Source organism: Solea senegalensis, linkage group LG2 (assembly GCF_019176455.1).
Source record: "Solea senegalensis isolate Sse05_10M linkage group LG2, IFAPA_SoseM_1, whole genome shotgun sequence".
Classification (NCBI taxonomy): Eukaryota; Metazoa; Chordata; class Actinopteri; order Pleuronectiformes; family Soleidae; genus Solea; species Solea senegalensis.
This window is the reverse complement of record NC_058022.1, coordinates 12,444,834-12,470,276: the sequence shown is the minus strand read 5'-3', so window position 1 is coordinate 12,470,276 and position 25,443 is coordinate 12,444,834. Positions and strand designations below refer to the sequence as shown.

The following is a 25,443-nucleotide window of genomic DNA, read 5'->3' as shown; positions in this document are numbered from 1 at the left end:
ACTACTTCCTGTTTCAGCTCCGTTATACAGCAGTTTTATCTTATCAGTCACGCGACGCCCATTTTCACAGTGTTTTACTAACCACACTGCATTTCAGTTTGTGGAACTTTATTAATTTTGAATAAATGTCTCCTAAAATGCCCTGACATTGAATCATAAGTTAAATGAAATCTCACAGCGTGAGCGTGCCCAATGCTGGATTGAACCTTAAAAACTTTAAGTATTTAGACAAAGTGTTATTTTGCTGGAATCACCCTTTAAAAACCAATTACTCAGAAGCCCCTGCCACTCCCCCTTTCCAAAAATGTGTTTCTAACACCTGCATTAAAAAATTTAAAACTTGACGTATTTAGACAAAGTGGTATTTTGATGGAATCCACCTTTAAAACCCCAAATTTTAAGCAGAGAGAGCAACTCACAAGCCCCTCCCCTCCTCCTTCCACGCATGCACAAACGCACGCACAAACACACACACCTGTGCCTAACTGTCCAAAACGTGCATTAACCCACACACCTGTGCTTCTCCCAAACCTCTGAGAAATAGAGAAAACAGCATGTTTTAAAGTTGTCATATTTCAACGGTTGAAGATAGTATGTCGTCCAAAATGTGACAAAAAGTCATACTTTAATATGTCGTCCAAACTGTGACAAAAAAGTCATAGTTTAGTATGTCTCCCACAATGTGACATAAAGTCATAGTTTAGTATGTCTCCCACAATGTGACATAAAGTCATACTTTAGTATGTCGTCCAAAATATGACAAAAAAGTCATAAGTTAGCATGTCTCCCAAAATGTGACAAAAATGTCATACTATGGTATGTCATCCAAAATGTGACAAAGAAATCATACTTTAGGATGTCTTCCAAATTTTTACCAAAAAGTCATACTTGAGTAAGTCGTCCAAAATTTGACAAAAAAGTCATACTTTATCATGTCGTCCAAAATTTGTTTATGTTGTGACTTTGGACTGACATACTAAACTATGACATTTTTGTCACATTTTGGACGACATACTAAACTTTGACATTTTTGACCATTTTTTGACGACATACTATACTATGACTTTTTTGACTGATTTTGGACGACATACTACATTATGACTTTTTTGTCTCCTTTTGGACGACGTATTATATTATGACTTTTTTCTGATTTTGGACGACATACCATACTATGACATTTTGGAGTTTTTTTGGACAACATACAGTGTTCCTCAAGTAGTGAAATATAAGGGGTGGCGTGAGAGGCAGGGCAGGACAACTTATTTGTTTTTTGTACAGATAAATAAATAAAATTGATCAGGTTCTCAATAGTATTTCAATTTGGGGGGTGGGGGGGCGTGAAAACATTTCTGTCCTCTGGGGGGGCATGAATGAAAATAATAGAGAACCACTGGCCTATTTATATAAATGCAGGAGTAATCAGACTATGAATCGCATAACCGGGTATGTTAGTCCCACTAAGACTAGCTCGATTTTAGCTAGACTAATGTGTTTACATGACATAAAGAAAACCAAATTTAACTTTTAACATGCATGTAAACACACTGTGTGATGAATTTCCGGTCAGTCTGTGCAGTCAGAGAGACAGGGAGGAGCCAAAGGAGGAAAAGGTTTGGAGAGTGAGAGCAAGCAGCATCGAGAGCTTTGCTTGAGGAAACAGTGGAGAATTGGAGACAGCTGAGCCTGATCCAGGGTTTCCCAACACCCCAGGCTGGGGACTGGATCCAGGACTTGGGTTGGACTGCAGAAGCGCAAAGAAAGAAAGCCTACTCCGGTACACTCCATGTGCTGTGCTATTTCCTATGGGTTCTAAAGAAAAAAGATAGACTGTAAAGTTCTGTACACATGGATTTGCAGGATAACAGATGGATTACAAAGGTAAGGAGCTGGGAGCAGGAGAGATAAGACTTTATGATCATCAATCATTCCTCTCTGGGTTGACTGGTCATGCCTGAGGGTGAGAAAAATGATGAACTGGCACTTTACACAGAGAAAGTGTGTGTGTGCAGCCATAGAGGTGACAGAGTTTGAAACAATGGCTGAGCGGCTTTCAGTTGGCCCCTGCTGTGCTCACCTCTCTGAAGTGTTCTTTGGCCACACATCTGTCCTCTGTGCTCCTGCACCACCTGAGAGAGAAACCTTTGTTTCTATATTAGCACATCTGCTTGGAGACCTTGTCTCCACTATTTTGCCATCACCAGCTTCATTTGAAGCACAGATGTCTGAACCAGATACCAGCCATGTAAACAAAGCCACTGCAGCCAGATTTTCTCTGCCATGCTATTTCTGGTAGTGCTGCCCCAACTACCCTTGTGCCTTGCCTGCCTCTTATTGGGCTCATGGGACATAGAAGAGAGTCTGATGGGTTTCCTTGCAGTTGACTGCTGTCTCTTAAATAATTTAGGGAAGCCACATAAAGCTCAGAGCAGTGAAGGACAGAGGCATTTGCTGAGTAAAATGTATGGTATTGTATCTCCTGTTACCTAAACCGCTTGACTCATTGTCCCTCTACATCACAGGTGTCAAACTCAAGGCCCGCGGGCCACATCCGGCCCACCATGCAGTTGTATTCGGCCCACGAGATAATATGTCTTTCCTGCTTTTTTTTCTCCACTGATTCACTGATTAGTACCACAATTATCAAGTTACCTCGGCCAGTAAAATAAATAAATTAATTAAATGTGGACTTTGAAAACACAGAGCACACATTTTTATTTAGCTCCTCTTTTAGCTTTATGCATCTAGTAAAATGTTTGAGTACAGCCAATTATTAAGAAGCGAAGACACTAGAGCTGAAAGAATTACTCGATTAATCGATAACTAAATCAATTGTCACCTATTTTCGATTAATCGGTTTGATGCTTTTTTCAAGATTTCTGATTGTTTCAGCTCCTTAAAGGTGAATATTTTCTGGTTTCTTTGCTCCACATTACAAAGAAATCATTAAAAACTGAATCATTTTGGTTTGTGGACAAATTCGAGAACATTTCCAGGTTTGACAAACAACACAGAGCAACATCTTTTAACGTTTTCTGACATTTTTTCTGACCAAAAGATTACTCGAATAATTGTAAAAATAATGGACGGATTAATCGATTGTGAAAATGATCGTTAGTTGCAGCTCTAGAAGACACATGTGACTACAGGTCTGTATGTGCTAGTCTACTGAAATACAGCAGAGAAAATCAGGCAAGACAAATGGAAATGCACAACTTTTTGTTATTGGACCTCATCTGGCCCTCGACTTGGACACAGTTTTTAATTTTGGCCCGCTCTGTAATTAAATTTGACACCGCTGCGCTACATAGTTGTTTGCAGTTGTTGCTTTGAAGAGGTATGTGTGTGTGTGTGTGTGTACAGCAAGGTTCTTTTAGGTGACAGACTGCTGTCTGTTTATTACCTAACTTGTACAAAAGTGGCATTTACACACTGTACAGCAGTAGAAAATGGATGGACGGATGTATGGATGGACAGATGTTACACATGCTTTTGGCTTTCATATTGGACAGAGTTCATGTATATTGTAGCTTCTTTTCAGACCAATGCTTGCTTTGGTTCAGAGAGCATTGCAGCATTTGACTAAATTAAGCCTAATGCTAAGCAATCAATATCATTTATTGTAACTGCTGTTAACATCGAGCAAGAGAATCAGGAAGTGAAGTAGGAAATGAAGACAAATTAGCTGTGTTAAACACAGTGAAATCAAAAAATAACTGCATGGATGTCACACCGCACTGTCTTTGTCTTGTGACTTCCTGTGTTTTATTTTGAAAGAGTAACTCTCCTCTCGTTTCAGGTCGCTTGCCTTTCCTCCATGTGTCACCAGTCTGATGTTTCCCTTGATTGCCTGATTGTTTCCAGCTGTGGCCCCACCCTCATGTGTATTTAGCGTCTGCGTTTCCTTTAGTCTAGTGCCAGAGTGTCATTGTCCACACCATAGCCCTGTTTTTCACTCTTTGCCATGGTTCTGATTCTGTGTTCCTTGTTTCAAGTGAGTTTTTTGTTGATACATTTTGTTACATAGAACCTATTACTTTATATGTAGTCTAGCCTCCTTGAGAGGGATTTTGTTTATCATAGCATTGTTTCATTGTGCCTGATTATTTTGTCCTTGGGAAGAGGCTCTCACTAAAATCAGAAGCAATAAAGTTTGATTACCAAGTACTTCCTCTGCATCTGAGTCCTGCCTTGAGTCTTGACCTGACAATGCAGAATGATTGTATGTTGAATACGTATGACTTGAGACTTCACGGCATTAAGCTGCTCTTCAATCTGGCTGAAATACTGTGTAGTGTTTGTGCTAAAGAAATCGCTTGAAAAGCAAATGGAATTGGCTGCACTATAGAAACATACTCCTCCACTCTTGGTTGAATGTTTCTATTTAGTCCCACTTTACATTAAACAGAGCAAGAAGACAGTTTTATGTCTTTATACCATCAAGTGCCCTGATCACAGAATCTCTCCTGTGCAACTTCTGCGATACAGACGACACAAAACCTGCGTCCTTGAGGAAGCAACTCCTCAGTTTACTGCTGCCTCTGTTTCTGTCAAAGGAGGTTTGACTCTCTACACAACTTAAGGACCTCTGATATTCAAACCATAACTCAAGTCAAGCTGACCTCACAACAAGCAACAGCCACCCCCACATATTCCCACAACAATGAAAATAACATCAATGCACTGAGAAAATGGTGGTCTGCTGCAGCCATCGGCACCCATGGGCGAAAGGGAGCAGCTGTCATTTACATGGTAATAGTGTTAGTGGAGGCAATGAAAATGGGACCATAGCAGGGGGCATGTGATGTTTCAGGCAGGATTTTTTATGGGGGTTGTATTACAGCAAAATACAACATTTAGGTGTGGAAAACCATCTGCTGGTCCTCATCTGGTCCAGCAAGCAGGTCCATTTACACACTGCTTAATCAGATGTGTCTGTGGGACATTCCTCACCCACTCTTATACCTCTTTGCCACACACACACACACAAATGAGTCGCTGTTGTTGTGCAGCTTCTTTCCGTCGCTCCCTTAACTGTCTTGTTGTTTGGAGTTTGGCTTGTCTGTTTCCGTCTGTGGACATCTGTATGTGTTATGAGTGGACACACTCGGATATTGTGTGTTTCTTTGAAATAATGTGCTCATGAACACATTGTGTTGCGGTGCATGTGGTGTATACCTGCTAATGTTACACTGGGTGAATGTTTGAGAACGTGTTTGCTTTGTTTTAAATTACGCCATTTATTCTTTTTTTTGATAAATGTTTTATTTTTTATTTTTCATACAATAACAACAAAGATATTTTATTCTATTCTTCTGAGAGCAAAACAACTCTCATTTCTCTTCCACACTGTCACTGCATGTTGGTGTAGGGGCAATGTCCTCCATTTATATCCTATTCAGAGGCTGGCATGGGTGTGCTGTCAATTTAGCCATCCAAAATGAAAATAAACAGAACGTCCAAGAATAGCCTCATAGAGCCGTGATTGAAATAACAACACCAATCACCTGTGAAACAAGCAATTACTGTGTGCTGTTAGGTGGAACACTAAACACAGTGGTATTTTAGAAACTCTGTATAAGGAAAGTACAAAGAGTCAAAAGTCCTTAAAACCTTTCGGCACTTTTCATCGTTGACTTGGACCGTGCTGTGTTTTTCGAGGACAACATTTCCCTTCAAGATCTGGCAACACCATTAATGGCGCTTGACTGAGTGTGGCATAATGGCTAAAACTTCATAATGCAACATTTGCCCCTAAACCAATATTTGTCATGCTCGATGGACAGCAGGCATTTACACTGAGAGAGTGTATGTCCCATATTCTTTCTCTCATATCTGCTCGAAGCAATCTGGGTCCAGTGCTGTCCCAGTTCTCTACCTCTATTTTGGGCAACCCTCTGGAAAGTATTAAACAAAGGAGAACAATCCAATTTTTGAGAGGCAGCATTATGAAATACTCTGGCAGATGACAGTCACATCTGTCCAGAGTGATATGAGAGAGCGGAGGCATGACATCTTGTGAATGTAGAGTTTTATGATGTCGCAGCCTCTGAATGCTTAATGACACATCTGTAATTTCTCTGCAGTCTGGACGTGGGTTCTTGGTGTGTGCAAGTCATGGCATGATTTAGAATTGTACCCTGTACTTTATTATAGGTCAAGTGATTGTAAATCCCCCACCGCACACTTTAGACTGGTTTCACAACTAAGTTCTCTTGATGTTTGTGTGTTTTTTGAGTGAGATGTGGATGAAAAGAATAAAAAATAATCTCTTTTTTTATCACATTCAGTATTACAATTAAAATGTTAAATATTGATTAGAGGCTTAAAAAAAAAAGTTAACATATGTGTACATTTCAGCTTAAATGGTTGTCTCTGTATGTTGGCCCTGTGACAGGCTGGGTTTATCCTGCTTCTTGTCCAATGTCAGCTAAGAGTGGCTCAGTCTACCCCTGTGACTCTCAAAGGATAAGCAGCACACATGTGTTGGATGGTTTAGTAGCTACACAGCACACTTGGAAGCAAAGAGTCTGGTCTTAGAAGACAGGACTAAACTTGTTTTTGTACAAACTGCAGATAATAAGACAGATAACAAAACAGATGTTAATGTTCCATTTCTCCTGTTTTTGAAAAAAAATGATAAGAGACAGAAATCATATTTTTCAGCAGAGAGGTTTACAAACATAAAAGCAGACACTGGAGGAGTATCCTTGACATCCTCTGACTCTTATGTGATTAAGATGGATCCAGTCCTTCACTGGGAGCCCAGAAAAAAACTGCTGCTCTGCTAATGGCCACTGTCAACTCAAAGAAGAGAGAAGCAGAGAAGAGAAGAAAAATACTATAGATTGACTGAGAAACAGTGTAAAAATCTAATTTAATACAGGATCATTGTGAGTGATCCTTTCCATCAAAACCATGCAAGTGAGAAGTGGAAAATCTGATATTTTAAACATTCAGGGGGTGTTGCGGTTTTATGTGATCCTTTCTTTGCTGGTATTTTCCTCCAACTAAAGAATCCTCCGCTAATACAGACTAATCCAAAGCAACAAAGCCAACTAATCACATTAAGGTAGACCAAGGTAGAGTTATTTTCATCGCATAAACATACAGCACAGTGCAGCCTATCAAGACTTAAAATTGAATGGAGTGCGCTGGCAGGAAGAAGTCATGCACACTCTGTGTCTAAAAGGGAAAAGTGCTCCAAATTCATCTCAAACACGAGGGCAGACAGTGACAGAGGAAAAGTAATGAATATTTTAGAGGCGCTGAGTGCAGAGCTGCACTCCAGGTGACACACTTGCATTTTTACAGTTTATCAGAAACCTATCACCCATCGAGGAAAGCCCGTGGAGGAGCCATGTGTCTGATTGTTTAGCCGCGGACCTGCCAGTTCCCCCCCTTTTACCGTGCGCATCACCTGCATCGGGCCAATCAAACAGATAGTATGCTGTAAATTGGATATTTAAATGCTCCATTGAAAGGCAGTGCTGCTGTTGAAGTTCATCTCGGAATGATTCAGATTGGAGTGCAGCTATTCGAGGAAGCTATACAGTATAGCTGCAATACAGTGCTGATTTCCTGTAGGGCGCTAGTATGGATTTCTTTGATGTGAACACTGACACTATGAATACATTAACTCCTTAACGTTCAGGTTCCCCACAATTTTGAAGTTAAAATAGAAACCCCGTCTTTTTCAACCTGGCCTAAAGGTATCGCACACAATTTGAAGAAGATACTCATCAGCTTGTTCCACAACTGTATTAAATAATATATATTATAAGCATCAATAGTGGAAAAACCACTGCACACCGAATGATTTTACTCGTGGGTGACACATTTAGCCTGCAGCTAAATAGCAGAACATGTGTAACAATGCCTATTATTATGTAATATGAGTTAATATAATTGTTTTCAGTTGTATGTTTCCCTATTTTTTTGTGGGTGCACATAAGGGGATGTCTCCATCATTACCTCTTGAGGAGGAGGAGGAGGAGGAGGAGGAAGATGGGCTCCACATGTGTCTGACTGATGTTTGTTTGCTTCTTTCATTCAACACAACACCGAGTGTGTGAACCTCCAAACATCCTTTATTTGGCAACGCCTGGGTGAATTTATTTATTTACAATACGATTTTTGATATGAAAAGAGAAAATCTGAATAAACTGACTGTCTCTCTGCATCAAAAGCAGCTCATCACTCCCTTTATTTAGCCCATTGTGTACCTGCATCTCCGTTAATAATATCACAGAAATAGATTAAGATGGTGGGTTTTGTTCAGTTCACAATGTTCAGTAAAATTTCATTCACGACTCCGGGGCGCCTCCCTTTCCGAACAGCACCATCTTTGTTATGGATGAATTGGTGCATCCAGTGCCACACGGCAGAAAGATTTAAATCGGGTTCTATGGATTTGAAACTATAGGGTTTGTAAGTCTGGAAAAAGTAGCAATAACAAGCTTCACTTCGAAGAAAAAAACAATACAACGGTTGTGAAGCTGCTGCAGGAGCACAGACAGGGCATGTGGAGGTAGAGCCAGCTCCTTCTGTGTGAATGAAATGATTGGTGCAGTACTGCAAGGGTCACATATATTATGGGATGTGAATAGGATTTCACAAAGTAATTGTAGTGTTTTAGTCTGTTTTGCTATTTTAACACAGGCCATTATACTTCACATATATTGAAGAACGGGCCTAATAAATGGCACATACCCACAACACTATTACTCATGTTAGTCATGAATCACTATCACTGGCTTGTGCTATTTGCAGTATCACTGTGTGCTCTGTGGAGCCTAATGAGGCAAAATGGGAAATAACAACCACATGGATATGAAACAATAACATACTTCAGTTTAGGCCTGCTCTTTAAAAACTTGAGGATTGTCAAAAGTCTTGAATCAATAAAAATGTTCAAAACAAACAAACAAATCTTTTACAGAGAGAAAAAGGCAGAAACTATGCACTGGAGCTTGAAGGTGGAGAACACATATTTGAGAGACAAGTCTGTGAATGATGCAATTCCTCCTACTGCTGCTCGTAATACGTGTTTTTATTTTGTCTCCTAAAATCTCCTGCGGGTGTTTGGGCTTTGCTCGTCTAATAATTTGCCTCTGGAGAGGAAATGCATTTGTATGGAATTAAAAGTAAACTTCCTCTGAAGGTAAATGTGTTTGTGCACACCGAAAACCTCTCTCTCTGCAGCCTTTGTGACTTGTGCTGTCCTATGATAATTTTTGATTTGGTGAGTGTTCGCAATTGTATTTGTTACCACGTTAGGACTTTTTCTGGCATAAACACTGACCTTGTAAGGACCAGTAGTCCTCATGGAGACCAAAACCTGGTCATAATGATGTCCTACACCCTGATTTGTAGTTTATGGCTAAGATTTGAATTGGGGTTAAGGTTAAGTTTAGGATTAACGCTCTGTTTAAATGAATAAAAGCCAATGCAGTGCAAACCTGTGTGTGGATGCGTGAGAGTGAGATATCTACACTGCTCAAGGTGACTGCCAACAAAACGACTCTGCAAGGTATTAACAGGCACACTATCTCTTCATGAAATCTGTCTGTAGCGTCTAAAAAATGTATTATTAAAAAATGAAATACTTGCAGCTGAGTGCACACACACACACACAGTCCATCCAAATATTTTACATGTGCTTGCATCATCATTCTTTTAATTGAGCTTCCTTCCGTGTGCCCCTGTCTGCACTACCTCCGTACACGTTTGCACGCTTCCTCTTCTCGTCTCTTCTCAAAGGAAAAAAAAGAACTGAGAAAATGAGAAATTAACAAATATCCTCCTTCCCCCGTCACAGAACATAAATCCTCGCCCAAAACCTGAATATTACATCATTTTTGAAATATGAATGTTGAAACCTTCAAGTGAGTTCTTACAAGACTTTTACATTTTCTATTGATCAATGACAAGAGTCTCTACAGTGATGTGATTGCAGTGTATTTATTCTTTCTTCCTGAATTTAAGTACTTTTAAAGTACTTTTGAAAATCTCTCCTCTCCTCTCCTCTCCATCACCAAGCAGAATAGGTGTTTATATATAAACCGATTGGCATTTCATCCCGGGCTACAAGGAATCGATAGACACAATGCAGGAGAAAAGTAGCAGCAAGGGGAAATCAATCTGTGCTGGATGTCAAGGTGAGAAAGGCATTTGCCTGATCTCTTAAGAAAATTAGCCGCTCCAGACACAAGAGTGGACAAGACCTGAAGACTCCAGGGAGTCCCTGGTCCGGGTAGTGGAGAAGACTGTTAAGTGTGAATCAATAAGTCAATCAGAGTCAAAGGCGCGGCCGTGTGACTGCAACCAATGCTTTATTTATTATTTGTTTCTTTAGGTGTGTATGCAATAATCAATAATGGTACAGGTCATCTTAACACCTTTCCTGTCTTGTTTTTTTTTGTGCAACTTTTCTGTTAAAAACTGATTATTCTGCGCTAAGGTTACAAAGGAGGTGACAAAAATAAAGCAACCCACAGTTCAGAGTCACTGCTGACAGTTCTCAGTCTATTTTCTTTTTCCAGACTCATATAACATGAAGTTTGTTGACTGAAAAATTGCTTTAATATTCAAGAGGCTAAAAAATTCCTGAGGTATCATGTTCTGGGATGAACGGACGACCCAAAAACATAACACCTCGGGACACAGCTGTTGCCGACACAAACAAATAGAAATAAAGGACATTCTTTAGGACATTTCCGAGGAGACAAGCAACAACAGCGACTGGAGTGATTCAGTTTGAGTGTATGTCTCATTTCACTTTGCTTCACCAAATCTCTGTGGACTATTAGTCATCTCTGAGTCAGCAGGGGGAAGACGGGTTAAACTTTCTCTTTGTAGAAAACGTCCACACATTTCAAACCAAGGGAGGGGAAAGGAGTTTCATTAGGATTTATTCATATGAAAATAATATAACAATAATAGGAACGTAAGCCATATTTAACTGCATTAGGAGAGACTGATTTCATTGTAATGCCATGTGCCGTCCCTGAATATCAAACATTTTGAGTGGATTTTAGCAGATACAGGATTTGTGCTCTTTGAACACAGACTTGTTAAAACAGATTTTTATATATATATATATAAATGTATATATATAAATGAGGGACTGAACGCAGTCATGCAAAAATCATTTTCTCATTACATCTAGTGCTTATAGCATTGTAGCAATACATATCTGTGAACTTTGATGTTATCTCTGCAGGAAATAAGTCTTTAAACACAGAGTAAAAAATAAAACAAAGAAGAGCCAGCCCAGCTTCATTTGACTACCTCACTAATCATGGGCTGGTTCACTAATTGGATATTTGAGCGTATAACATTATGTCCATCACAACATCAAAACACCTATAACATCCTATTCCATACCTACTGTTATCTTCTTGTAAAGGTGTATTATGTGAATTTCCCAGCCCATAGTACATAATAACTGTGACATTAAAGCCCCTTTTCCAATAGCATGGCACGCCTCACCTCGCCTCGCCAAAATAGCCGGCACGGCACGGCTATTTTGCATTTCCATTAGCAATAGTACCTGGTACTTTTTTTAGTACCTGCTCTGGTGAGATTCCAACCGAGCTAAGCTGACACTATGCATGCCGTCGTCAGACTGCTGGCCACTGATGGGTCAGAGTGTTGATCAGTTAAAAAGACTTAACCATCATGAAAACATGGGTTAATCTCCAACAATTACCAAGGAAATGTCTAAAATCTCATCATTTAACGGAGGAGTCTGGTGTATTTACCGACAGCACTGCTGAAAGCAGGAGATCCTGACCGGCGAGCCACATCACAAACCCTGTCCCTGTATTCAGTGACTGTGTCAGAAGTACTGAACTAATCTTTTTAATTAACTGATCCTAATGATTCAGTAGTTATTGTTTGTGTGTGTCACGAGTAAAACGAACGGCAGTTTCATGCAGCCGCACTGCGATGATTCCCCCCACGTTGAGGAGGTACTATATTGTAATGGAAACACAACCAAACCGTGGCGAGGCGAGGCGAGCTCGGACCATGTAGTGGAAACACGGCCTAGCCGTGTTTCCACTACCTAGCCTAGTCTAACCTAGCCGAAACACTTCTCCCAGAATCCCCTTTAAGCCGCCATTGTTTACCACTCAAACCCCAAAAGCAAATAACAATTCAGTTATATGATTTAAAAAGTTTATATGTAAATATTCAATATAGTCCCTCTTTTCTGGGTGTTTTACTCGTCTCTTTATGTTGTTACTGTAGCTGTGCCAGAGACACGTCCATGTTAATTAGTTTCTTGGCTGCTAATAGAGGTCAATAAAAGTCATGTTTTGCCTTGCGCTCCATTTAACATTAAACGGCACTCGAGTCCAGTTCAACTCGACCCGGGGCAACAAAAAAAAGGTCAGATCAACATGGTTGATCTGGTCCTCTGGTCCTCAGTGGCAGGTACATTATAGGAATGTGCTTCTGTGTAATCCTTGATTGTCAAACACTGTCCTAACTAACTACTCCTCGTGTTGGTGTCACTAAAGTGCACACACACTTTTTTTTTCTTTATTAACGTGATAAATGCAGACTCTTCACAGCAGCTCGGAGTTCAGTAATTAACAGGTTAAAAGGTTGATGTGCTTTGGGCCGATGAGAGGTAGCTGTCCTTGCAGTGATTATGCTGAACTGTCTGAGTTACTAATGTGTGGGTGGAGCCGGTGACCGGAGAACAAGAAATGGTGCGCTTCTCTGCCACATGAATGTTGATTCAGAGTAAAGTCTGATTGCCAGAGCCCTAAAAATGACATAACTGCTGATTTTCATCATGAAACCTCCTCCTAATTTCTCTGTTTGCCCATAATTTAGCTAATAGTAGCTCATACTCATACTACTTATAGATTCTTTTGCATTTTCGTATTTTTCACTGTGTAACAACCATGCGGATGTGGTCGATTTGGGCCACTGTGTGTGTGTGTGTGTGTGTGCGTGTGTGTGCGTCATATGCTTGTGCTCTCTATGTGCTCTGCTTCTCTGTAATAAGTTGTAAATATTCACTCCATGCAGGATATGTGGACAGAGCAGAGGCTGTGTGACGTACAGTCCTCGACCACCTGCGGGAAAACAGAATTCAAATCCAAAAACATTAGAGGCTGGTCCGTGTAAATGAAATCTCTGGACAGTAAGTGACCATGTTGATATTATGACAGTTACACAGTTGTTTCGATCTTTTCAATGATCTCTATCATGGACTTGGAGGGAGACAGCACGGAACACTCGTCTTGATCCCAGAGGCTGCTGGGGCTGGAGTTTCCATCTGAGCTCAACTCATCGTCATCCTCTTCCTCACTCTCCTCCTCACAGGACTCCAAGTAGTGCAGACCAAGCGCATTGATGCCAGAGTCTTCTGAGCTGGATGGAGAGAAGCAGGGGTCCATTTTGGGGCCTTTGATTTTATCCACAGGGGAAGGGTGTTTGTGTTCACTGTGCACTTGCTTGACAGGCTGCACAGGAGCAGGGGCAGTTGTATGTTGGGTTGGCAGCGTTGGTTTGACCGGTTGCCAAGATTGAGGGGGATTATGGGGATTCTGAGACGTGGCCGGAGTAGGTGGGGTAGGGGTGGCAGGACGAGGCGGTTCTGGTAAGGGAGGCGGGGGGCGCTGCACGTAGCACATCTTGCCGCTGATGCGTTTGACAATGTAGTCGTCCACAAACAGGTCAGCGATGACACAGTATTTAGGCGATTCCAAGTGGGGTGGGGACTGGAAGCAGGGGGCAAGCTTCAGGAAGCGCTCAGCCAGAGAGATGGACAGGTCAATGGTGTTATTGTACTCTGAGCCAGCAGGTGGCACAGTGGTGCTGGGGAGCTGGCACACGTTAGTCATGGGCTGGTACACGTATTTACCTGCGAAGAAAACAAAGAGAGTCACATTTACTGTTTTGTACGTCATGACACAATAGTGCAGGGAATCACACATGTTTAAAATGTCAAAATGAGTGACTTCTAAATGTTGGCGAGACTGCGGAGTGCAACAAACAAATGATATAATAACAAATTACGAAACCAGAGAGGACGTAAACACTCACAGCTATTTCTTCTTTCCCACTGTCTCTGCTGTTTGCGCTCTCTTCTTCATTGTTTTATGCGTTGAGTTTATGTGGGCGAAGGAGCCATTCACCACATTTAATATAGTAAGCTTCCACTTCAAAGTTTGCTGAAGAAACATGTTGGCTCAAGATAGCGGCCTCCATAAATCAAGGCCCGAAAGGCTACGGAAACCAAACTATTACAGTAGTAGTAGTATATTCAATTTCTGCCAATAAACCCTCCTTTAAATTCTCTTGTATTAACAATGGATCAAATGCCTGCTTGTATATGAAAAGTGCTACTTCTAGTAATATAAGCTTTCTAAGCAATAAAAAAGATCACCTGACTCCGCAGTTCCTTCCAGTACTCAAGAGCATTTGAGAATCTTTCAACTTATTGATTTGACTATCTGGTCCATAACTTCTCTGCTTATTTTCTTTAGCAAGTAGCTTTTTCAGCAAAAAACTCAAGAGCTCTTAAAAGCCACTGATGAAAACCTGCTCCAACAAACAACAGGGGATACATTTAAAACAGGAACCTCCTTCGTATAAAACCCCACTTGGCTCTTGAGTGAAAGCAGCGTTAAGAGAAAGTAGCATCGGCAGCGGATCATAATCTCAGTTTCTGAGGATGCCAAACTGTGGACTGTGAACATATTTGTAATAACCAATCATCCGTACATCAGGAAATGCAGAGCAGCACATCAATCTTTTGTTTTCTCTTTAAAGAAAACAGGACTGTAACAAAACGGAACATTGCCCCTGTATACTGCCTAAAAAAACAAAAAAACAATTGGGTGCTGGTTGCCCTCAGGAACAAAAATGTAAGAAAACAACGTTTACATCTCTGTGATGTTGCCTCCAAGAAATGCAATTGATCTAGAGAAGCCCACAAAAAATGACCAAACCTTCCATTAGAGTAGACCTGCTCATCACCTAAGGACACTATGAATTTGAGCTGTGTAAATTTAAGTCATTTGATTTTAACTTGTGTGTTGCTGGTGTATAACTGACTGCTCCTAAACCATAGTTTAGAACCCACTGCTTGCCTCCTTTCCTAAAAACTGCTGTCTGGTTCAGATGTGTGTTTAAGTGGCTCCCCAGAGAGAGGGAAACTACACACGATGACAGGCCTACGCATCACTTCCTCTCACTCTGGTCCCTGGCTTCTTTTTCCACTGGCTGGGAGAAACCATTCAATCTAACTCAGGTTTCCAAGGTTACAATGCAAATGTTGAATATGTAATACTGATGCAACATTGGTTTTTCCAGCATGAAAAGTAAAAGTAAATATATATATGTAATAGCATTCAAAAACGAATTTGAAGAGCCATGGGCTACTCCATACGACTGCCACTACACTTGTTTTCCAACTGAAATTTGTACATACAACGTAAACATTGTTAACACAAAACCAGACATCCGGAACTCTGACTCTCTCCCCCTCTTCAAATCCACACTCAAAACTCACCTGTTCAAAATAGCTTTCTCTCTGTTATTTCACTATTCCATTTCCTGTTTACTGTGTCGTCCTGCTGTCTGTTGTTTCATTGCTTTGTCTCTGTTAAAGTGTCCTTGAGTGTCCAAAAGGGGTTTATAAATAAAATGGATTATTATCCATCCTTATTTACTGCTTTATCCTCCACATGAGGGTCACGGGGGGAGCTGTGCCAATCTCTGCTGAAATAGGGCGATATATGTGGGGTACACCCTGGACAGGTCGCCAGTCCATCACATGGACACATATTGAGACAAACAACCACCCACTCACAATCCCACGGTCACGGTGGGAGAACATGCAAATTATTATGTGGATACAGACAAAAGGAGAAATAGTTGCCGTCCTCACTTTAATGAGAGAAACTCAATGGTCCATGTTGCATAGTCCGGACGGAGACAAAACCACTCAGGCAGACAAGATGGAGGCAACACGTGAACACTAATGCTTTAGAGGACAATGTGTTGACATGTATTTTTATTTTAGCGTATCACCTCTAATTGCATTCATCCATCTGGGGATTCAAATAGTCAGGGATGGACAGATGCCTTAGCAGACAATGAAAGAGTAAAATAGACATAACACTAGCTGTCCTGGTCGGCCTTGCAGACGAAACACAGCCTGTCTGTAGATTGAAATGATGATTGCAGAATGCAGAATGAGTTGGTCTGAAATATCACAGTTTCTCCAAGTCCCAGAGGCTGCATTATGTGCGAGTTTAATCTCTATTAGTCTGGGGGAAAAAAAGGGAGAGAGAATCTAAATGTGAAGCAAAGCACATCTTTATGATCTCTAATACACACACTGCTGCCGCCTCTTGATACCGAATTCAGTGTTACAAATACCATTTACTCCATTCACACACTAATCTACAAGTAATTCAATATTTCACATGGATTGATTAGACACAATATTCTGACATCACCAGAGCTGCTGCTCTAAATGGAGCGATATTTCTACAAGAAGCTCCCTGCCTTGTTTTGCATCATGCTCATGCATAAGCAGGCCGGAGATTTCATTTATTGCCAGCAGGTTCACACTATCCCTCTGATCAACAGCTGGAGGTGGTAACACACACAGCTCTGCTAGTTAACTGGTGAACACTAATGTTAATGATGCAGGGTTTTAAAATAAATGAACTAATCCTTTCAAGATGAGGGAAACACATTCAACGGTAGAGCTGAAGGATGCAGGGATTTGTGTCAATGTTTTATCCTGCACATGCATCTGTACCAGTGACTGACACCAGTGTGTTTGTGCATGAGCAGTGGACAGAAAATGGAGGGATAGAAGGAGTCTGATTTAATGTTAGCCAAAACTCATGTTAGTCAACACATTTGGAAGAGGTTGATTATTAATAGCTCTGGAAAGGTAGGCGTGTATGTATGTGTGTGGACAGGACTGTATGAAAATAAACTACAGTGAGAGTGTGCCATGACTGCTCTAAACAACAGACTACTCCTCTATAGAAGGCAGTAGGAAAGTTATTTGTGCCGTTAAAAACAAATCAACTATAAAATAATGATAGGTCTACCATTTCTGTCTGGCAGTGTGCTTCTTGTTCCTTGAAATAATTGGACACAAATGGAAAGCATGACATCATCAAGATGTTTCAAGTTGATTTACGACGCGATAATTGGCAGAATGAAAAATGAGCAATCCGAAGCCTCGACAGAAAATGTCAGCATTTAGAGTCGGTGCTGCAAAATCAAATAATGACTCTGAGACAGACAGACAGACAGACAGACAGACAGTGCTTCCCAGCGACTGCAGCCTCAGTAGACCACAATAGCACGCAGTCAAATAAATATTGCACTTAAAGTGTGTAGATTTTTTTCTCATTATGAGAAAGCCTTTTATCGTGGCGACATGAAATAAAACACATTAACTGAGGAAGTACAGGAGAGTTGACTCCCTCCTCCTGCTTCACGGTTAACAAACCTGCAGAGAGAGTTGTCCAGGGAGGGACAGGTGCCTATTATATCCCAAAATGTCTCGAGTAAATTTAAGGATTAATTATTTAAGTTGAAACAGGGAGAAAGCGGAGCCATAATAAAAAGAAAAAAAAAAGATTTAAAGTGAAAACGGAAAGGTGCAAGAGGTTAATGAGAGAGCGGTGGAACAGGCAGCTCACTCACTGTGAAGTTACAGATTGCTCTCTGGGGGAGCAAAGTACAGTGGAGGAGGAATAAGGAACTCCCACTCTTCTGCTTCCACCCTTCTCCAGCTTGCAAGCCCCCTCTGTTCTCTCCCGGGCCCCGAGGTTGGCCGACAACTGTGCAGCCTGTTTTCATACTGGAGACAGTAGTGTCTCTGAATAATGCATCATGTAGCCCATCACTGTCTCACTCTTGTTCACAGAGCTTCAACATCACTCTATCCAAATTCCAGCTCCACTCACCCTCCTCACACTGCAACTGAGGGGGGGGGGAAACACACTCGCAGAGTGAGGCTTGTTGTGAGGATGAATGAGCATGAGTCATTAACGAGGCCCTCTGCTTTTTCCAGTGTATGTCTCTGTCACCAGCGGTTTTCTCGAGTGGTGACTGGTTGTGACGTCACCCCACGAGGATCTGAAATCTCTCTTTGAAGCTTTGAGATTCACTTTCGCTTTCCTAGCACTGTGTTGATGTTTCGCAAACGTTCACCTGCAAACAGGCACCTACTGAACAATACCAGCCGTCTCTCACATCGGTGTCCACCCATATGTGCATGCCATGCTTAATTTTATTCTCCATGAGGTCTATGGAGCAGACCGATGCTTAAAATGCAACATATCAGTTCAAAGAAGCATGGTGACAACCAGGGTGAACAGAATTAATAATCTCAGCATTGTTTTTGTTCTTCATAACAGCTGCTGGAGACATTACTGGCCGATGGAGACGGTCTGGTCCCACGTCCACTGCACTTTAGCTGCAGCTGGAAAAACAACACAGCAAGTTTCAGGTTTCAACAAAAAGGGGGACGGGTTCTGATGCAGCAGCATCATGTGGAACTCCTTTCCTGTTTACTGTTTCCAGAGGGAGAGGCTGTTCCTGACTTGCAGCCAGTTTGGAATCCAGTGTTTAGTGTGTCGCCATTGTGAAAAAATGTAACTCTCTGGGCTGTTTTTTCCACAGCAAACACTGCTTAATCTGACCAGGCCTTAGAGGCCAGGACGGGAGTGTATGCACCAAAGAATTGATTTTTAAATATTGCTGTTCGTCTATAAAGCACTGAATGGTTTAAGCCCAAAATACATTTGTGACCTGCTGGCTCACTATGAACCATCCAGACCACTCAGGTCATCTGGGTCAGGTTTGCCCTGTGTCCCAGGGACAGGACAAAACAAGGGGCAGCCGCCTTAAGTTATTATGCCCCAAATAAAACTCAGAAGACTGCTAAATCAATTATTTTAATTTTGCCACTGCATTTTAATATAAAATAAAATGATCATCTCAGCCATATAACTGCAACTTTTAGTTTGTTTCAATTTCTCCCCTTTCTTTTACCTCTCTATTTAGATGTTTTCATTGTGTTTTATTATGCGTTTTATATCTTTAATGCTGCCGCTGTATTTCACCTTCTTATTTATTGTAAAGCACTGTGACTTGGATAACTTGTTGTTGAAATGTGCTATATAAATACATTTGCCTCGCCTTACTTTTAATCAGTTAATTATTAATGACTCTGGAGGGACTTCACTTCACAAACCATATTTATTTATAGAACTCGTTTTAATCAGTTAAGTCATCACATATCTGTGCCATTTCACCTTGATTTATATCAGTTATTCACACTGTTCCATTTTCATTCCTTTTCTATATTATTGTTGTTCTTTTTTTTTATTTATATCCCAAAGTTGTCCTCTTCTGACTGATTGTTTAGTTAAATTGTTTTCATATTTTTCATTTTGTTAAGCACGTTTGTTCGGAAAAAAATGCTATAAAAAAATCATTGGCGACAACATACAGTCTGACCACATAAATAATACGTAATAATATGTGAAACATAAAATATGATCAATTTCATCTATAGAGTGGATCACGTAAGCACAACATACTGTGCCGCACACGGGTTGCTTTGAAACTGCACCATCAAAGTGACATATTGATGCTTTATTGATGTTCACTTGTAGCAGTGAGTAGATCCCCCCCCCACAGCTGGCAAGATGACTTATCATAACAAAAAAAAAAGAGTATCCTATTGTTTTATTCACTGTTCTATTCATGCAAGAAGAATCCCAGGACCCTTATACTTATATATAAGCAGCCACCATTTATTATTTTATCTTTTCCAACAGTCACATGAGAAATGTCTGCAGTTAAAATTGCTGGTCTCTTTGTTGATGCATGAAGGAGGAGGCTCGTGAGCTGCTCTGAATATGTAATTAACAGAGCGGTAGCATTACGGTAGAATCAACACATGAATGGTTAAGTAACAGATGAAAGGTGAGGCTGTTTGCCACCTCTACTAAGCGTGTTACCACAGCAACAAATCTGCAGTAATTCATTGTCTTTGTTGCCACAACTAGGCTACGAAGAGTCCATTTGAAATAATTCCATTCATTAATTTGAACTGAAAGTGACCTTGCTCCTTCCAAAAACACCTTTTGACGGTACAGCTTAAGGTGAACGTGAGGCTTTTTAATAGAAAATTCCTCTTCAGCTAAATTTCCGGACAGCTTTTACCTACCGAGTTATGATGCTGGGATGTTTACACAAACATGAAATGTGGCATTAACCCTTAAACATCGAGTGTATTGCAGACGACACGTTGCACTTTGCATTTCCATCTTGCATTACCGTAATTACGTAAGAAAATTCCAACAGTTTCTGAAAGCTGAATGGTTGCACGTCAAATTCCAATACAGTAATTTCACTCACAGGAAGCTGGAGAATCAGCATCTTTGTCGCCAGAGAGTGTTGGAAAAACTCAATTTAGACATTGACACAAAGACTCAAACAAATGTTATGCTAAATATGTTTTTTATACCGTTCAAATTTAGATTTAACATGCAAAATCTGGTGTTCGTGCACACGTACAGTTTTTTTTCCTTTAGTTTAAATTGTTAATACACTATTTTAACATGCAGTAAATTGTAAATAACTGCCAGAGATTGAAAGATATTCTGGAATAAATGGGTAAAAGCACATGTGTTCATGTTAGTGCTATGTTCTGGCGCTTTTATGGTTAAAATAAGCAAGAAAACATTTGGACATTTTGAGGCATTAAAGGGTTATGGGAGACATGAGAAAATCTGGACTTGCGCTGCTTTGCTTCCATCACAATTTGCAGTTAAACATGAAGAAATTGATCGAAAAAGAAATCCCCTCAGTTCATTAACAGGTAAAGCATATTAGTGCTGTAAATTGTAATTTGGTCACCAAATCAATCGATCAATTAAGGTCAGAGCTTTAAAAGGAAGATACACAAGCTTTGGCTGCTTGGTGCGACAAACCAGACCACAGAGGAAGTCTTGACAGACAGATTCCACTTTCTTGTATCCACAAGAGAAGTACAAGTTCCAACGCACAAAATTAGAGCTGACAGATTACGAACAAACTGACAAGACCGTTCAGGAGTCATTAGACTTTGTTAGATTTTCTTAATGAATGATTAATCGCTTTGCCTGGTGATTGTAATCAGTTAGTTGAGGATAAAGAACATTCAAACCAGGTGGTTCCAGTGGTACTGTGAGTGAAAACTCTCATCAGACATGACATATTGGCAGTGACACTAAACATAGTTAATTACCACTAATGAGAGGATTGGACTGATGCTGTCACCAGCTGGGAAAACTGCTTCCGACTACATCCAGTCCCAGTTTTCCACATTTTTACTGCCAGAGAGGCTTCGACACAGCTACAACTTGAAATAACCAGAGGGCCAGCAGTGCTCACACGTTACGTCTGAGTGCAGAAAACCAGTATTCTGACCATGTCCTGTGTTGGCAAAAGCATACAAGTAATGGGAGAAGCAAGGGAAGGAGTCACGGTTCTGAAAGGTAAGACAAATCAGTTCTGTGTTGAAAAATTAAATGCTGAGCCAAGTGACCTTTTGTATTTGTTTCCCCAGAAACCTATTAAAAATGTAATTAAAAAAGCAGTCTTGCAAGGCAACATTCAAAATGGAAACAGGACGAGGTATGCGCAGATAACCTATGCCACTGTTGTGAATCCACAACTATAATACATCTCTGGAAATAAGGGTGTGAGTTGAGCAGAGCAGGTGGGCATTGCATGCAGAAGCGCACTGCAATTCCTTTCTCACTGGGTGTCCTGGGTCTGCCTGATTCAGCGGTCTAAACTGGTTTACTCCCACAGTGGTGCATACAAAGGGGAACCTGTGAATTACAGTGCAAAGTGATAAGAAGCTCCATTGTGATGCGGTTGACTCCTTTGCTGGAATTACATAATGGCTACAAAGGGCTCCGTGTTCATTGCACAGCACGTCCTGAGTCACAGCGATGAATTATTTCAAAGCAGAAACAAGGAGCACATCGAAGTGTTTACAAATAACGCAACACTGAGCAGACCCCGCCACGGCTCACAAATCCGCGATGATGCTCATCACAGACACTGGACAGCAGTTCATCGTTTTTTCCTTGGTCATCAGATATTTCAAATCACTCGGCCCATTCTGCACAGACGTCCAGGCCTCTAAATCCAATGATTACATGGCAAAGATTACAATGTGACTAGTGCAGTTGCACACTCTAAGCTCCGAAATGTGGACGGTGATTGTGTTCAACAGCGATCTGAGGTTTTTCAGAGCAGCCGGTGATGGGGGGGGGCAACTCAAAGACAAGGACATCTTGTCAGGTTCAAGCACAGCTGTAAGGAATCAATGATGGCGTCAAATGTCACGGGGGTTCGAATGGAAGGGAGAGGTCTGAGCGTCACGGATGCCCTAAAAATATTACTGACACTTCTCAAAGTAAAAAGAAAATTGTCTTGTCCCTATATCAGAGGAGCTGCAGGCAGCCGTGTGCTCCACAGTCATTTCAACAGATAATGTGATACTGTGGTACTATAGGGATTTACGGTAAATGAATAGTCGCAGCTGTACAACATATACTTAAAGTATCGTGTTGACATTTTTCAACATTTGTCAAGAAACTGCAATTTACAACTGCAAAAGACCGAAACAATAGCTACAGTATGTCACCGTCCATAGCACGGTTATTTGTAGCTTCATTGTGAACCACTGAGTACTGTATTGTGTTTTCCATTACTGTTGGGCATAAAGGAATACAAAAAAGCACATTTTGAGACTATTTTCAGCAGTGGATTAATACACATTTGGTGTCCCATGGAGCACCCAGTAGCATGTCTATGCAATTGACTCAAAATAGTGCTCGAGTCTAATCATGCTTAGGAAGGCATGATTTGTTGTTTATATTCTGAACAACAGTGACTGTGGCACTGTGTGGAGATTAAGTGACATTAGGTTTGAGCTACACAGACAGTGCTTTACTTGTTTGTGTCCGTTCGTCATCTTTTCACGGGATTTGCTGATAATCGGAATGTAGAACATCACAAGACTCTCAAAGCAGAAGGGAAACTGCTGATTCAGGCGACATGACGTGGAAATACTTCATGACGCACACGATCACCTATCACCTAATGTGAAGCAAAAGGAAAGCCGATGGAGGAAGTCGGTGTATTTATGAACAATGTAGGTGAAAAAAAAAAAATCAGCAAATGCAAAATTTGACTTGTGATATAATTGTTAAAGTAAAGCTTCAGTTATAGATTTGAAACAAGATGGAGCATCGTCACATGACATCATCAACTACTATTATATGTTATAATGCAAAGATGACAAAAGATTAATTTTTTCCAGCAAGCATGCCTTTTTTTCTTCTTTTTTTTAAGTTGGCACGGAACATTGATCCAGCAACAATGGATAATTGAAATTGCTGATTTGCTAATTGTGCAGTTTCTAAATGTTGAATGGAAAAAGATTGCTTGTTAAGCCCTGCTAATTATAGGAGGGGATGCATAAAGGCTGAGCCCCTTTCTTATTGGAGTTCAATACAAAGACAGTGGAGTTATGGTTGGGTTTTTCACTCCTGAATATCTCTGTAAAACACATCTACTATGTACTTTCCAGAAAAATAATCTTTCCCTTGAGCTTTTACAGTAATTCACATGCTTTGAGAACTGGAATCTGTTTTGAACACTGTAATTTAAAGCCCTGTGATTGACAGCAAATCTACAGTAGACTGTACAACAGTAACAGTCACAGCTGGACATCAACAGCACAGTCGTCAAAAATAGAAGCAAACACATGAACCATGACCTGAAACAAGAACATGTCTGTCTCTATTGTTGAGAACACATCAACCATTCATGTATACGACTGTGATCTCAGTGTTATTGCAGTGATTGAAAACATGAGGGCAAAATACATTTAAAAAACATTGTGGGATTAAATAACATTTTCTAGAGAAAAGGAGAATCTGCACATGACCTCTCTTAACGTGTCTCACGATGGCTTTTGTAATCAACAGTAAAAACATGTCAAGTAAATATAGACTCTGAGTGTTGCCATGAGTAATCTGATGCCTCCGCGTTCCTAACATGGCGCTGAGCACCAAATATCCAGCGTTTTTTGCCATGTATGGTGCCAGTGAGAACAGTTGTGAAGCACTTAGAGCAAGTAAAGTAAACTTACAGTGACACCAGCCCAAGTGGCAGCACCAGTGCAGCTTGAAGCACTTCCCATGGCTGTGCGTAGCGCAGATGGAGAGTCCATCACAAGGCAGGAAGTCTGGTCTCCCTGCGCAGCTCTTTGCCAAAGCCTGCGCCTCGTCCAACTTCTCACTCTTCGGACACTTCTGTGCTCCCGAGGCGGCCATGCCAACATTTCCTGGATCAATACAAAGCACAAAACGCACAAACCCTTTTCCCGAGTGAAACTACAACATAGTCGCAAGGGACCGAGGCGAGGTTTTACGGTCCACGAAGCCCAGGGAAGCTTATCCAGCGAGGAAGATGGGGGCGCGAAAGACGGTGGTGGATCTGTGGATCCAGAGCAGCTGGTTAGCTCTCCTGCCACATAGAGGAGCGTAAACAAGCGGAGTGTCGTGTCATATTCAGATGTCCAGATTCAGAGACTCCCGTGATCGTGATCCACACATCTCTCCATCATCCGCTCGCTCGCGTCGGGGAAGCTCCTCTGCGCGCTGGTGACGCGCGTACGGAACAGCGGCGCGCAACCGAACTTCATCACACATAACGGGAGGAGTCCAGCTGCTGTGCGCGCGCACACATACTTCCACCAGTCCGTCTAAAAACTTAACACTAGGATCCATGTGAAATAAACACATCATCAGAGTGGTCTCCCTTTTTTTTTAACGCAAAACATTTAAATTTAAGTAATCATTTTGTATCTGTACATCGCACTTGGTTGGTAATACATTTACACTGTTGTGAAACAACAAACAGTAGTAGACGCAGGACATATTTAAGCAAACACTGGACTGGAGCATAATCCAGATGTTCACGCTGCAGCTGTTAGCCGCTAGGCGGCAGCTCTAACATCTGCTCCCCGTTAAGCATCATGGAATGAAAGATTGATTTTTATAAAAGGCAGCTGAAAGTCGTGCGTCTCAGCTCTCCTGTCTGCAGCAGCTGAATCAGCAGAAAACAGACACCACAGAAAGAACATCCTCACCTCTCTCTCTCTCCTCCAGAAGTTATTGTATCATGTATAATAAAATTAACAAGCCAAGCTATAAGTAAAATACCACAATCCAATTCTTAGATTTCTTACTAAGGCATCAGTTTTAGATGTTGCACATGCAGTAAAAAAAACTGTAATAATATTGAAAATGATCTATGATTGATAAATTAGTACAATCATCACTTTTGTCTTGTGATTTTATCTGTAGA

The 25,443-nt window shown here is 41.0% G+C and overlaps 1 protein-coding gene across 1 annotated transcript; it reads right to left on the bottom strand.

Annotated features, from left to right (window-relative positions):
• Window positions 1–10,312: 10,312 nt before the first annotated feature.
• On the bottom strand, window positions 10,313–24,780 carry zgc:162707 (UPF0524 protein C3orf70 homolog B). Its single transcript, XM_044019845.1, has 2 exons — window positions 24,224–24,780; window positions 10,313–13,882 (listed from the first exon to the last, which is right to left on the bottom strand). The coding sequence occupies exons 1-2, from the start codon at window positions 24,405–24,407 to the stop codon at window positions 13,188–13,190; spliced, it is 879 nt and encodes a 292-aa protein (XP_043875780.1). The 5' UTR covers window positions 24,408–24,780; the 3' UTR covers window positions 10,313–13,187.
• Window positions 24,781–25,443: the final 663 nt, after the last annotated feature.